The sequence below is a fragment of the Choloepus didactylus genome, chromosome 4 (genome assembly GCF_015220235.1).
Source record: "Choloepus didactylus isolate mChoDid1 chromosome 4, mChoDid1.pri, whole genome shotgun sequence".
NCBI lineage: Eukaryota > Metazoa > Chordata > Mammalia > Pilosa > Megalonychidae > Choloepus > Choloepus didactylus.
The window spans coordinates 87318127-87331949 of NC_051310.1; the positions used below are offsets into that span (position 1 = coordinate 87318127).

The following is a 13823-nucleotide window of genomic DNA, read 5'->3' on the forward strand; positions in this document are numbered from 1 at the left end:
AAGAGCTAGAAAAAACCTTTGAACTTAGAAAGCTAAGTGCCTCAGAATGTTTTTAATATCCTGTAGAATGTTTGTGATAGAGAAAAAAGAACCTTCAACTTGAGTTGAAAGCTCTGGGTGTCAGTTTCTTCATCTTTAAAATGGATATAACACCATTCTGCCTTGTCAGAGTTCAGATAAGAATGGATAGAAATAAGGTGTGAAAGTGTTGGGCCAGTCCCTGGTCCTTCTGTGGGACCAGACCTTTTGTTACCTTATTCATGCTGTACAGGGGATTTGGGGTGATGTTTTAGAATATACTCTGGGTTGAATACCTTAAGTATAATCTTTGTGATATTCTTTTTATATTTCTGAATAGAAAAAAAAATATTGCCCTGCTCTTCTGCCAAATTCATCCTCTCCTTTTTATTGACTTAAGTTTCTTTCCCCAAGGGGACCTCTAACTATCAGGTCCTAAATTCCAGGTGTGCAGAGAATGCCAGCCGTGAAGAACTGGCTGCATCATCTTTGTCAGAGGCCTTAGAGTTCATCTGATTAGTCATAGTAAGAGAATATAACTCCATGACTAATTTTCAAAAATGGTCACTTGTCTTTATATTTTTGGCACTCAGGTGGACCAAATAAAAACCTCAGTTGGCAGTCCCTGCAAAATGTTAGAAGCCCAGAGACCGATGGGAGACTTCTACAGCCTGAAGACTATGACAATAACTTCCATTTACCAACCCCTGGCACTGTACAGGCTGCAGTTCATATATTATGAATCCCCTCCATAATCTCATAACCCCCAATTTTACAAATAAAGAAAGTGAGGCTGAGAGACATTAAGTATTTGTTCCCAGGTACGCTATCTCAAAACCCCAAACCCTGTAGTCCCTTTCCTTCTAATTCAGATTTTAGCATTCTTATCAGGAATTTCCAGGGTTACAGAAAACGTTTTATTTACCCTTCAGTGAAGCTCCTGGTGACAACCTGCTTGTGGAAGCCTGATGGCCTGGTTTTGAAGCATGCTGAGGTGAGACATACATGGGTTCTGATCTTTGCAAAGTGCTGGAACCCTCCCTTTTCCTTCTCAGGGGTGGCTAATGCACGGGAAAAACTGGGAGACTGTTATTTTGTAAACTAACTCTCTCTCTCTCTCTCTCACTATTTGGCAGAACCTCTCAGGCAGCACTGACAGATACTTGTCAGCGGGAAGAGAAACAGAGCAGCTGCCTCTTCTCAGAGACGGAATATGCATCTGAAAGTTGCTTGGAGACAGGGTCGGAATATGAGTTTTGAAACCAGAAACAGTTGATTGTTGGGGGTTGAATCATGCCCCCCACAAAGGCAGGTTCACATCCTAACCCCTGGTCCTGTAGGTATGAGTCCATCAATGAAAAGGACCTTTGAAGATGTTTTTGGTTAAGGTGGGGTCAAACTGAATAATGGTGGGCTCTGACCCAATATGGCTTAAGTCCTTATAAGCAAAGGAAATTGGACCCAGAAGTAGAAGCCAGAGGAGGAGACAGATCTTCTCCGGTGACTGAGACAGAGATCAGCCAGCACAGAAATCCACAGGCTCCTGGAGAAAGCATGGCCTGGCCGTACTTGGATGTTGGATTTCCAGTCTCCAAAACTATGAGACAATAAATTCCTGTTGTTTAAGCTAACCCATTGTGTGGTATTTTTCGTAGCAGCCCTGGCAAATCAACGCACTGATTTTTGGATTACAATTCTGCCAGCTGGGAATGGTGTAGCCCTTGGCCAGTCACTCAACTTTACGGAATCTCAGTTTCCCTGTTTATAAAATGGGCAGGATAATACCTTCTTGTGGAGTTTATGTAAGGGATTAAATCAGATACTGTTTGTGAGACCCCTCACATAATGAGCTCTCAGCAAATCTGGTTCTCTTCCATCTCTTTGGCTTTTGTCTTAAACCTCCTTAGATATAAAAATCTGTCCTCTGTTAAATCACCACCTCTAGTGAAAGAGTTGCAGAAAACCCTTCAAGCAAAGATTCAGTGAATAACTCCAACTGGCAGTAACCTTTTGTGTCATAAGGAAAGTCAGTTTCGGAAGGTAATCAGGAGCTTCTGGAAGGGTAGCCACATGGGTGAAGTGTACTTTAGGGTCTCTTTCCTCCTTGGGCATCTTTACTTCTTTTATGCCCTTAGTTCCTGACGTAATGAGGAGGAAGAGTAATGGCAGTGCAGTATTGATTTAGGAACTGTGTGTTTTGGAAGAACACGCTCCCACAGAAGCTTCCGGAAGTGGTTCGCCGCCCTTTGCCTCTCTTTTCCCTATGCCTCCTGGTTAGGAACTCACGGCATCCACTAGGGGTCCATCACAGGGGCACCGTCGGAATCCCCCTATGTTGGGGAGGATATTTGGAGGCTCACTGCTGTTCTGTGCTATTAGTGAGAGTATTAAAATGATTAAATCTTACTTCCTATTCCACTCTGGCCTAAATTGCAGCTATATGTATTTCAATGTATAAATTGCAGCACTGTTCAAGGAAATTGTCTCTGTTTTCCGGAAACCTATTAACAGCGATTAAACCTCAGGGCCTTGTATCTTGGCTATTTAATTCACTCCCCTGGTTGAAAAGGCTGGGCCTATTTATATTCTTTGGTCTAAACTTAAAAGGTGAACTGAAAGACTTTTGTAAGAAAAATAAATTCATGTTCCTTTATAGGACAAAATGGAAGCTGAAAAGTACTCGGCAATTTACATTTAAAAAGGTATCTGTTCCTCTCCAGCTTGCCGGCCAAGACTTGAATTCACCAAGGCATCTCTATTCAACTTGGTGGAATTATTGTTATGTCCAGTATGAGTGAGGGAGGGAGACAGCGAAAAGAATATTCTCCTGAAAAGATCAGTGGGTCTCTCTCTCTCTGCTTCAGCAATGCCAAGAAAGATACTGGAGGGTCAACATTTGCAAACATCTTCCATAGACACTTGACATTCACTTTTCTTAAATCCAAGAGAAAATCTGGAGGAGGTTCTGTGTTCTCATCTCATTCTTGGGCACCTTGTTGAAATAACTGAGGCTCAAAGAGGTTAAGTAACCTGCCAAGGGCTCCCTGGTCAGTTATGGCAGAACTGGATTTGAACCTAGATCTGTCTGATTGCAGAGGGGTTTGTGACAGACATCTGGTGTCACCTTGGCACAGGTCAGGGAAGTGGATCCTGCGTGTTGTGGTTGAACTGTGTCTCCCACAATGACAGGTTCAAGTCCTAACTTCCAGGACCTGTGAAGTGACCTGATTTTGGACATAGGGTCTTTGCAGATGTAATTAGTTAAGTTGTGGTCATACTGGATCAGGGTGGGCCCTAATTAGAGCCAACCACTGGTGTCCTGAGAAGAGAAAACACAGACACACAGACACAGAGGGGAGCTGTCCATGTGAAGACAGAGGCAGAGGCTGGAGGGATGTAGCCACATGCCAAGGGACACCAAAGATGGCTGGTCACAACGAGATGCTAGACAAGGCAAGGAGGGATCCCTGGAGACTTCCAGGAAGCAGGCCCTGCTGACACCTTGATTTCAGACTTCAAGCCTCCAGAACTGTGAGAGAACAAATTTCTGCCGTTTTAAGCCACCAAATTCGTGGTACTTTGTCATGGGAGTCCTAGGAGACTAAGACACTGGGGGATGCACGTGCACCAGGAAGTCAGAAACACAGTTGGGGGAGCCTGAAGCAGTTGGTGCTTAATACATGTTTGCTGAACAAACCCAAAGATCCATGCCTCAGTGGAAGAGGTATTCTGTGCAATACCCCCACTGTGTCCAGCTCCCCACCATCCCAGGGCCTGGTACGTGGCCTCTCCCTGGGGTTTAGAGCACCCTGTGTTGCCTTCCTCCAAAGCACTCGCTGAATGTGTTTGTTTTCCCTGCTTGCCCATGACTTTCTTTATATTCAAGACTGCTCACAGTAGGGGCTCAATAAGTGTTTGGTGAGCCACAATAGGAGTTTCCAAGATGCATTTTTCCTAGAGTTAAGTCACAAGTCACCAAGACCAGAGGCCACGTCTGCTTAGGAATGAATGACACCTGGGTAAAGTGTTACATCCCCAGGGCAACATCTCCAGTGCTTTTGACCTAGCAGGTGGATCCAGAAAACTAAGAGCAAGCATTTGTGGATGGAAAGTTGTGGCGGGGAGACCAGTCCATCATTCACAATACCCAAGATACTTTAGTAATTGCTTCTGTTATCTCTTTCTATTAAATGCTTCCCCTTAGGCCCAGGCCCAAGGGCTCAAAGCTTCAGCTGATGGTTTCTGATAGTTTTCTTCTTGCTTTCATCTAATCAGTCAGAGGGTTCAGTAGATGTTGCTTCCACGATATTGCTCCCATTTGTCCTTGTTTTCAATCACACTGCCCTACTAGGATTACAACACTTTTGGTGAGTAGCTGTGCATCCTGACAAACCGCTTTGCACAATGCTCCCAGGCTAATCTTCCTAGTGGAGACTTCTGAACACGTATTCACTCTCCTATTAAAACCCATCAATTGCTCCACACTGACAACTGCTTAGCCAAGTGAAATCTTTTCCCCTCAAAATTCAAGGTCTTCTATAAATACTCTTCTAACCTTACACATTTGCTACACTGGCTTCATTCTCCTCCTGGAGGCCTTGAAGGCAGGTGATACTGGTTCCTATTTATTTTAAATCCTTCACAGCACCTAGAGCAGTGCCTCGGACATAGTAGGATCTCAGCGAATGTCTGCTTCAATGAGTTAATTCGGTGTAACATCTGCGGGATGCAGTAGACCCCTGGAGGAGGGAGATTCTAGATCAAACCCACAAACAGATGGTTCGTCCACACCTATGGAGGAAAGCAGTGACTGTGACTTTTGCAAAAGGTTGCAAAATGATGGACTCGACTACACCAAGAAGTCTGGTATGAGTAGATTATTTGGTTCATTCTGAATTTACTATGGATAATCCAACACAGTGTCCTTCTTCCCACTCCCAACTTCTGCCACTGCCTTGGGTGACTTCAACTTCTCCACAGACATCCCATTCCTCACACTGGCCTTTCAACAACTTGTCCTCCTAAACGTCACAGTTCTTTATGCCTCTTCCACTCTGGCCAACCGTGTTCTGGGCTTTGTCATCTCTCAGAACCACTCTGCCACTGTAATTTCAAATTCAGACACCACCACTTCGACCACAACTCTTTTTTTTATTTTTCCATTATCTACTGCATGCGCCCCATTCTTATAATCCTTTATCTCTTTGACCTCTCTACTTTCTCCTATCTTTTCTTCCTTCCTTATCTAGTCCAGGCACCATGGCAATCACTTCAGTTGCCCATCAGCCATCATCCCCAATTTCTTCGCTCTACTCTCCTTTCATTGCACCCTCCCGCAAACCCCAGCACTCGACTGATACCACCAGCTACATTGTGCTTCTATCCTAGGGCTGCTGAGGGCTACTGCACAGCTCTCTGCATATACTGACAGATGCCACTGGTCCCTGCACAGTCCTTTCTACCAATTCCTTTCCATTGGCATTGAAAGCAAAAAGGGAAAACAATCTCACATTCACTTCTAGGTCCCGCCCTCTTTCCTGTCACCCCTCACAGCTACATGTCTACAGAGAGTAGCCTTCCCATACTTCCCCGCTCTGATCCTCTGAGGCTGGGTTTGAATGTATTACGTCCCCCAGAAAAGGCCATATTCTTTGATGTAATCTTGTGTGGGCAGAGGTATCAGTGTTGATTAGATTGTAATTCTTCGAGTGTTTCCATGGAGATGTGCCCCACCCAACTCTGACTGGATAGTTTCCATGGAGGTATTACCCCACCCATTCAGGGTGGGTCTAAGTTAAATCACTGGAGCCATATAAATGAGCTGACAAACAGAAGGAACTCAGAGCAGCTGAGAGTGACATTTTGAAGAGGAGCTACAGCCAAAAGGGACACTTTGAAGAATGCACAGAAGCTGAGAGAGTAGCTGCAGATGAGAGACAGTTTGAAGACAGCCATTGAAAGCAGACTTTTGCTCCGGAGAAGCTAAGAGTGGACAAATGCCCCAAGAGCAACTGAGAGTGAAATTTTTGAGGAACTGCAGCCTAGAGAGGAACATCCTGGGAGAAAGCCATTTTGAAACCAGAACTTTGGAGCAGATGCCAGCCACATGCCTTCCCAGCTAGCAGAGTTTTTCCGGACACCATTGGCCATCCTCCAGTGAAGGTACCCGATTGCTGATGTGCTACCTTGGACACTTTATGGCCTTAAGACTGTAACTGTGTAACCAAATAAACCCCGTTTCATGAAAGCCAATTCATCTCTGGTGTTTTGCATTCTGGCAGCATTAGCAAACTAGAACACTTGGTATTATCTACTGACCACCCCCCTTATGCACGTGCTCTCCAATATGACTGCCACTTTGGCCACATGTGTCTATCGACATTAAAATGAATGAAAACTAAATGTGTTCACAGAAGCCACATTTCAAGTGCCCAGTAGCCCCAAGTGGTGCAGATACAGAGCATTTCCACCATCCCAGAAGGTTCTGTTGGACAGTGTTGGTCTGTACCATCCCCAAACTGCTCTTCCTCTGGTCTTCCAGACTCAGTAAACGATACCCCCATTGACCATGTGATCCAAGCCTTTTCTAGCAGCTGTCATCATGGATTCTTTACTTTCAGATGCTCTAGTACTTACATGTTCAATCAGGGATGAAGCCCTGAAGGTTCTTCCTCTTCAGTATCTCTCTAGCCTAGCAGCTACAGTCTCAGCACAGGCATCCTCACCAGCTACTCCAACACACCAGTGACCTGCATTCTCCTTCTCCACCTGGCGGATGAGGGCCCTTTCTAAAACGCACGATGGAGCTGGCACCCCCTTGTGTAAAGTCCTTCAGTGACTTCCACTTGCCGTGACTCCTCCATGAGGTGGGCAGCCCTTCTCTACCATGTTCCTCAAGGCCTCTGTCCCCAGCCTCATCTCTCTCCAGTGCCCTCTCCGGCCACACGGTGCTTCCCACAGGTTCCCTGCAGTGTCCCTTATTCACCCCTAGGCTCGTGCCCATTTGGGCCCTGCTGTCTGAAATGCTCTCTCTCCTGCCTCCTCATCTGGGTAACTCTTACTCAGTCTTCAGGCCTTGGTGTGGACATCACATGCTTGTTCTCCCTCCCAAGGTCAGGGCCACCCACGTGTCCCCATTGCACCTGAGCTGACCCACAGTCAACTGAGATGTCCCAGACACAGGGCAAAGCACAAATGTTGAACAAAACAATGTCACGAATCTGAGTTTTGGGGTGGTCCCCCATTAACAATAATGGTAGTTATTATCATTAGCTGCTGCAGGAAATGGAATCAGAACAGATGCAAAGACTTTTGATAAGCTGCTTTTAATAAAAAATGGAACTGTGTCATATTCTTCCAGATCAGGGTTTTTAAAACTGTGATTTGTGACCTGTAATGGATGTTAAAATCAGTATAATGGGTCATGGTAAGCTTTTTTTAAAAGCATAACATGACAGAATGGAATAGAACAAAACAGAAAAGAACAGAACAGAATAGAACAGAATAAAATACAACAGAAAAGGAAAGGAAATATCAGAGTGCATCTTACATAGTAAGGGTCAGCATATTTTAGTGAAATTTTTGTTTCAGCTCTATCTGTGCATATGCAGGTTTGTACTGGGTCATAAGGTAAAACTTATCCCTTGCTGTGGATTATAGTCACAGAGGTTGGAGAACACTGTTCTAGACAATGACTGGTTGATTGCTCCTGGGGCAGATACACAAATAGAAAAATTGCTTTAGAGAAGCCTACAATGATCTTAACAGTATCACAATATGCATGCCTTATAATTTTCATTTTTCCCTTTCATTGTCCTATAATTTTCATCAACTTTTCAGAAATATCTTGCAAAATTTTTCATTTGGTGCTCTCAAACCTATTTTTAAGAGTAAATAATGTTTATTAACCTTGTCAAGTACTTAGTATCTGTTAGAAGTGCACTGACCTCCGTAGCAACTCCAAAGAGTCGGGGGTGGGGTGGGGAGGTGGTCTCCCACTTTCTGTGGTTAGCCCCTGCGAGGACCCTTAGGCTGTGCTCACTTACCTGTGTATGCTTCGTGGGACTGTGAACACATTAGGGGCTCAATAAATGTTAAGTTTTTGAATCAACGTGCACGTGACATGGCTTCAGCGTTTTTGGAGAAAAGATTCCCAACTTCTTAGCTGTTATTACACTTTCATCTATTTAACCACCCACCCAACTGCCTGGGGTGAGAGTGGGGACACGATGACACATCCAGAGTCTACCCTTCCAACGATAACAGAACAAAATCAGCATAATTATAACTGTGCGGTTAGCAGATTTCTGCCAGCTACTGCAGCTTCCTAGGAAGGGACTACATGCTTTATTTTGAATTAATGCTGAAATTGTTTTAGCTGGGGCATCTTCACAGACCTAGAGAATTTCTATTTTCCATGAAACAGAAAGAGGATGGAGATGCCATTTAAGTTTTCTTATGTGTACCAATATATGTGGATACTGATAATATCCTTCCTTAAGAAGGATTCTGAGGCCTTGTCTCAGGCACAGCAAGGATGATCACAGCAATCAATTGGAAATTATTTGTTACAGGTGCAGAAGGGAAGTGAGGAGGGGTACATACATGCATTGCCATTCCCCAAATAGGAACTTATCTTATTAATGGATCCATGGGGGAGATATTTTTTTTCATATATCAATTATGTAGGAATTAATCTTATCATAAAAGTAATACACACACATATATATTCATCTAAAAATTTAAAACAAATTTCAAAATATCGTTTATAACCTCATTATTCAAAAATAACTACTGTTAATTGATATCTAGTTTACTAATATTTTTTCCAGTTTTATATATATTTTTAAAACACTAGTAAATCTTGCATCTTAGACCTCCTTTGTTCCCACCACATATCATGTGACTAATTCAAGTCTATAAATACTTTTTTTTACAGAAGTTTAAAGGGGAACATAAATCCCACAGGGATTATATGCCATAATAAATGTAATTATTTCCCTGCGGTTGGACACGTGGGTTTTTGCCAAGTTTTCATTTTTATAAACATTTTAATAAACTTTTTGTAGCTGAGTCTTTGTGCTCTTCCATGATTCTAAACTTGGAAGGAGGAATTTTATTTTTACTCTGAAATACAGGCCATGGTTATTTCTCTTTCCACATTAATTTACCACTTAAAGTCCATTAGAGCAAACCACTGCCCTATTATTTAAAGAAAAATCCTGATTTTGGCCTTGACAAAGGCATGGTCATAAAGCAACAATGTGGTCTTGAGGGAAAAGGACGAGGGACAGTTGGGAGCTGGGTGCCCTGGCTGGCTGCTGCGGCACGAGCCCCACCATCCCACACGACCCCGGGAGAATCACTGACTGCTCGCCTCCTCTGCTCCCCACTGCAAAATCGAGGGGGTAGACTCTGTTCCTTCTATGCAAACCAAACCTTGGAGCATAGGTACTACCGCATGGAGGTCACATTTGCCCCACATTGGAAACCCAAGGTAAGTAAATTAAATTGGTTTGGAAAAATTTAAAGGATGCAAAGTTTTCATTTGAGAGGCAATGTGAGGACTCCTTTCTCTCTCCCAGCTGGCAGCCTAATAAATGAAGCATTTCACAAGCTGCTCATGGGTTGCTTAATGAGTGTGCCAAATTACACCAGCACATTTTTTTTCCCTTTGGTGCCGTCACTTTTCCTCTTTATACCATTGCGAACTCAGGGTGGCATGAAGAAGGAGTTGATAGCAATGAAAACTTTGCAATAGAGAGGGGGTGCCAGTGTTTAGGTCTAAACCTGGGCAAAATTTTCACTTAAAGTCTCTTTTGTTTTACTAATAATTAAACTTCATAGAAAGAAGAGACAAACCCAAGAAATGGGAGAATTTAACTGATATTTATCCCCTGTTACTAAGCATCCAATTCATTATTGATGGAATAAAGAGATAATACGTACCCAACAAACGAAGGAGGAGAAAAAGAACACCCAGGGCATAAGACTTGAGTTCAGGGTTGACTGTCCTATGTGCAAAAAGATAAAGAGGGAAAAAAATGATTCTCTTATCATTCCACTTTAATTAACAGGCCCCAGAGACAGTCACTGCTGTCTATCAGAGCCCTTCTTTAGAAAATTACTAATATATATATATATTGGTTTCCCTGCCTAGAGTCTGCAAAATAACTGCAACTGCAGAGACAAGATAAGTTTAGGAAATTAACAGTGTTTTAATAATGATAGTTAATCTTGTAATTCAAAAGACAGAATGCAAATTTGGTCTACAAAGTCTTTGTTTAAGACTCTTCTTTTGTGGGGGCAAGGAAGCATCTTGGTGGGGCATTTGTATGGGGAAACATCAACTGGGGAAACCATTCGAGGGAAAAAGGATGGACCCATTAACCCTTCTGCCATCCTCAGGTAATACTGGGAAATCAAACAAACTAGCCTGACTGTGACCCCTAGATGAAACACGTGTGAAACCATTCATTCATTGACGTTAAGTTTCAGTACATCTACATCAGCAAGGTAACTTCGTGTGTCACGGTTCTTTGTTTTGAACTGAATTCCATCTCCTTGGCCTTTGTTTTACCAGAACAGTTCCCTAAGAATGATCTTCTTGCACATTTTCTAGCACACTCTCAGAGCTATGAAGAGAGGAGTTTGGAAATGATGATTTCAGATAAATCAGTCTGCAGAGCTGATAATGTGATCTCCTTTGTCATGCTTCCTCCTTTTGTAATTAGTATTTATTCAATGCTTGTCATCTCTCTTTGAGGTCAGGATCTATCTGAATCTTATTCATCATCCTAATCTCAAAGCCTAGCATAGCCAGGCACATGGCAGGTGCTGAGTGAATGTCTGAATGGAGGGATGGACAGCTGATGCTTCCCACTTAGGACCCCAGGCAGCCCTCTCTCTGGGGTGACGGTGCATGAAGGAAGAGAGATTTGACTGACTTCGTGCACACGTGCTTCAGGTCATTCTGAGCTCATGGGTTGTGAACCATCCTCTTACGCAATCCTATCAGAGGAGTCCCAGGAGAGGGTGCAATAAAGCACAGGGCTCTGCCACTCTGAAGGACTTGGCCAGGCTTAGAGACAGTTTCTGTGATGCTGAGGCTTTAGAAGCACCGAGGGGCATTTCAGTGTGGCTGGAAGACTAGGAAGACCCATGCCAAGTAGAGAGGGCCTGGGCAATTATTTCTGCAGAGAACTACATATTAGAAATCAAGTGACCACAGGATTTCAGTGCATAGATATTTTTAGCTGGTCTTATGGACTTGGTGGCTGGAATAATATTTTTAAATGACCTCAAGGGTCACCCATCCAACATTCAATGGCATCTATCCAATGACCTGTTACCTGGTTGGAGCTTCCAGTGGGCATGTCTTTGGCAGCCAGGTATGACAGGAAAAAGGACACTTCAAACCAAAAGGACATGGATGCAGTTTTTATAATCTTGCCTTTATTTTAGAGATTTCCAGGCAGAACTAAAAATGTGTGATCCTTGGGGAAATAAGCATTTCTTAATTATAGAGTATGTTATAGGTAAATAAGTCCAGGGTGGCAGATCAAGACTCTCCCTGAGTGATGTGGAAACTGCTCTGAGCTGATAAAACCAGAATTGTGTATAATATCAATGATGAGTGTTTTTGTACAGAAATACAGTCAGTGTTCTTCCAAACGTGCATGTTACAAATTTCAAGTTCTTCAAAGTCATTATCAGCTCCACGGTTCTTGTTTTAACACATTCATTTGAAGGTATCGACTTGAAAGACACACAAATAAAGATAAATTTTCCTTATCAAGAAAACACCCTGATATAATGAGCTGGAATATTTATCACCTGAAATTTGATTTCCTTTTAGCTATTGTGTTGCAAGAAATAAAGTGAGCAAGGTGCTAAGCTCTCTCTTCATACCCTGTTGGGAAACTGGCTCTCACAGAAGAAACAATCCCTCTTGGGTCTAGTTATGAAGAAACAGGAGGCTCAGGGCTGAACATTTTTGAAAGTTCTGGGCAGGATCAGTCGGGGAGCCTTGGCCTCACAGCGGAACAGCTGAGTGACCTTGAGTTCATGGCTTCATCTCTCTCCCAGCCTCTGTTTCTCTATCTGTAAAAGGGGAATACTAATACAAACATAAAAACCAAGAGCCCATTGCTGACACCTTCTAGGGGATCAGTGACTGTCAGCCTCTATCCTCCCCTTTGGGTGTTCTGCAAACTGCTATTAGCAGATCTGCTAGTCTAGTGTGAGAACAAGACGGGGCAAGGGCTGGCACACGTCTGTGCCTGCCTGGAACATCTGCAATGGCAAATAAGACCAGGAAGGTGACTGAAAGGCCTCCTACCTCGCCCCTCTCAACATGAGTGGTGCGTGAGCGGATGCCGTCAGAAGGCCTGCAAGCTGCACAGCTCCAGAAGTCAGATGAAGCCCAGCCTAGGTCACTTAGCCCATCTGTTGCTTATTCATTTAAAGGGAAGCAAATATTTCCTGAAAATCACTCAGAGCTGTTCATCAAGCTGAGACTTGGAAGTGATTACGATTTCAGCAGACTCCCTGTGCATGGTCTGCTAGTCGTGACTGCTGGTATTCTCGGGGCTGGGTATTTGCGAGGGAGTTATGGGGAGAGAAAAAATAAAGGGGGACTCGTCACTGCTAATGACAGTGAGGGTCATTTTTCCTGCTTCTCTATGAATATCACAATATAACTTCACGAGAATTTCTAATAAGAAAAATAAACTCCGCTTACTGCAGATATACTGAACACATACCTGATTTCTGATGGGCTTTGATTTCTGACAGGATTTGTCCATATGCATATTATGCATCATCATCCTACGTATATAGTTTTAAATTCAATAGCTCATTTCATAAACACTTTTCATATTCTTAAGAATTTTCATTATTCCATTCAACTATGGTTCTATAATTTAATTCACTATCCCTATTTGGGATTTGCTGCTGTTAGAGCTAACATTGTAATAAAAATCTGTCTGCGTTGAGCTTTTTTTCTTTGTAGAGAAGTATTTAAGGGAAATGGAAAGGGGTAGGATCCCTGCATAAAAGGAACTGAACATTTTTATGGCTCTTGATTCACATTGCCATATTGCTTTTTCAAAAGGCATAGTGCAATATTCAATGCCATCAGCAATATATAATTTTACCAGTTTTGCCATGGCCTTGGAGGCACTTGTGCTATTTAAATTTACTTTTCAAACTTAGTGAGTTTAAAATATCCATCTGCTACTATACCCTTAATGCTTTTGCACATTTTAACAAGGCCTTGCTTAATGACTTTCTAGGTAATGTAAGTACTTGTTATTAAATCCTCTTCCTTGGGAATTCTTAACAAAGACTGGGAAATGTGTAGATGGGGCTAGAGGAAGAGAAAAGCTGAATAAAGCAGCTGGTGATGGACAATTTACACAGGACACTTCCAAGCACCTTGTCCCTAGTTTCATTTTCAGCCCTTGGGACTTAATTGGTTTATTCTGATAACTGCATCCCAATAAGTTGAGTCTTTCCTTGCTTGGGTGGTGATGCTTCCTCTTGTTTGGATGGGTGCTGGGGTAATAGGAATCATTTCATTTCTAGGTTCCTCACACCCACCTAGATACTTTGCAAGTGATAAAAATTACTCAGAATATTAATAAATTCACCCTTGAGGCATCTCCTCTGCCCCCAGAGCAGGTCTCGAGAGGTGGGACTATGGAGTTATGGTGGCATTTCCAATGAACTATCTGTATGACAGCCGCTCCCCGCTGTTACACCCTCCTCCATACTCCCTTGATCTTATGACATTTGCACTACGT

General features: G+C 43.0%; 1 protein-coding gene across 2 annotated transcripts in view; it reads right to left on the reverse strand.

Moving 5' to 3' along the window:
- Nucleotides 1–13823, reverse strand: part of SLCO3A1 (solute carrier organic anion transporter family member 3A1) — a 296702-nt gene that overhangs the window by 12091 nt on the left and 270788 nt on the right. For both annotated transcript variants that reach the window (XM_037832968.1, XM_037832967.1), the window contains exon 9: nt 9967–10031. In XM_037832968.1, the coding sequence (XP_037688896.1) occupies nt 9967–10031 (65 nt within the window). The remainder of the gene's footprint in view (nt 1–9966; nt 10032–13823) is intronic.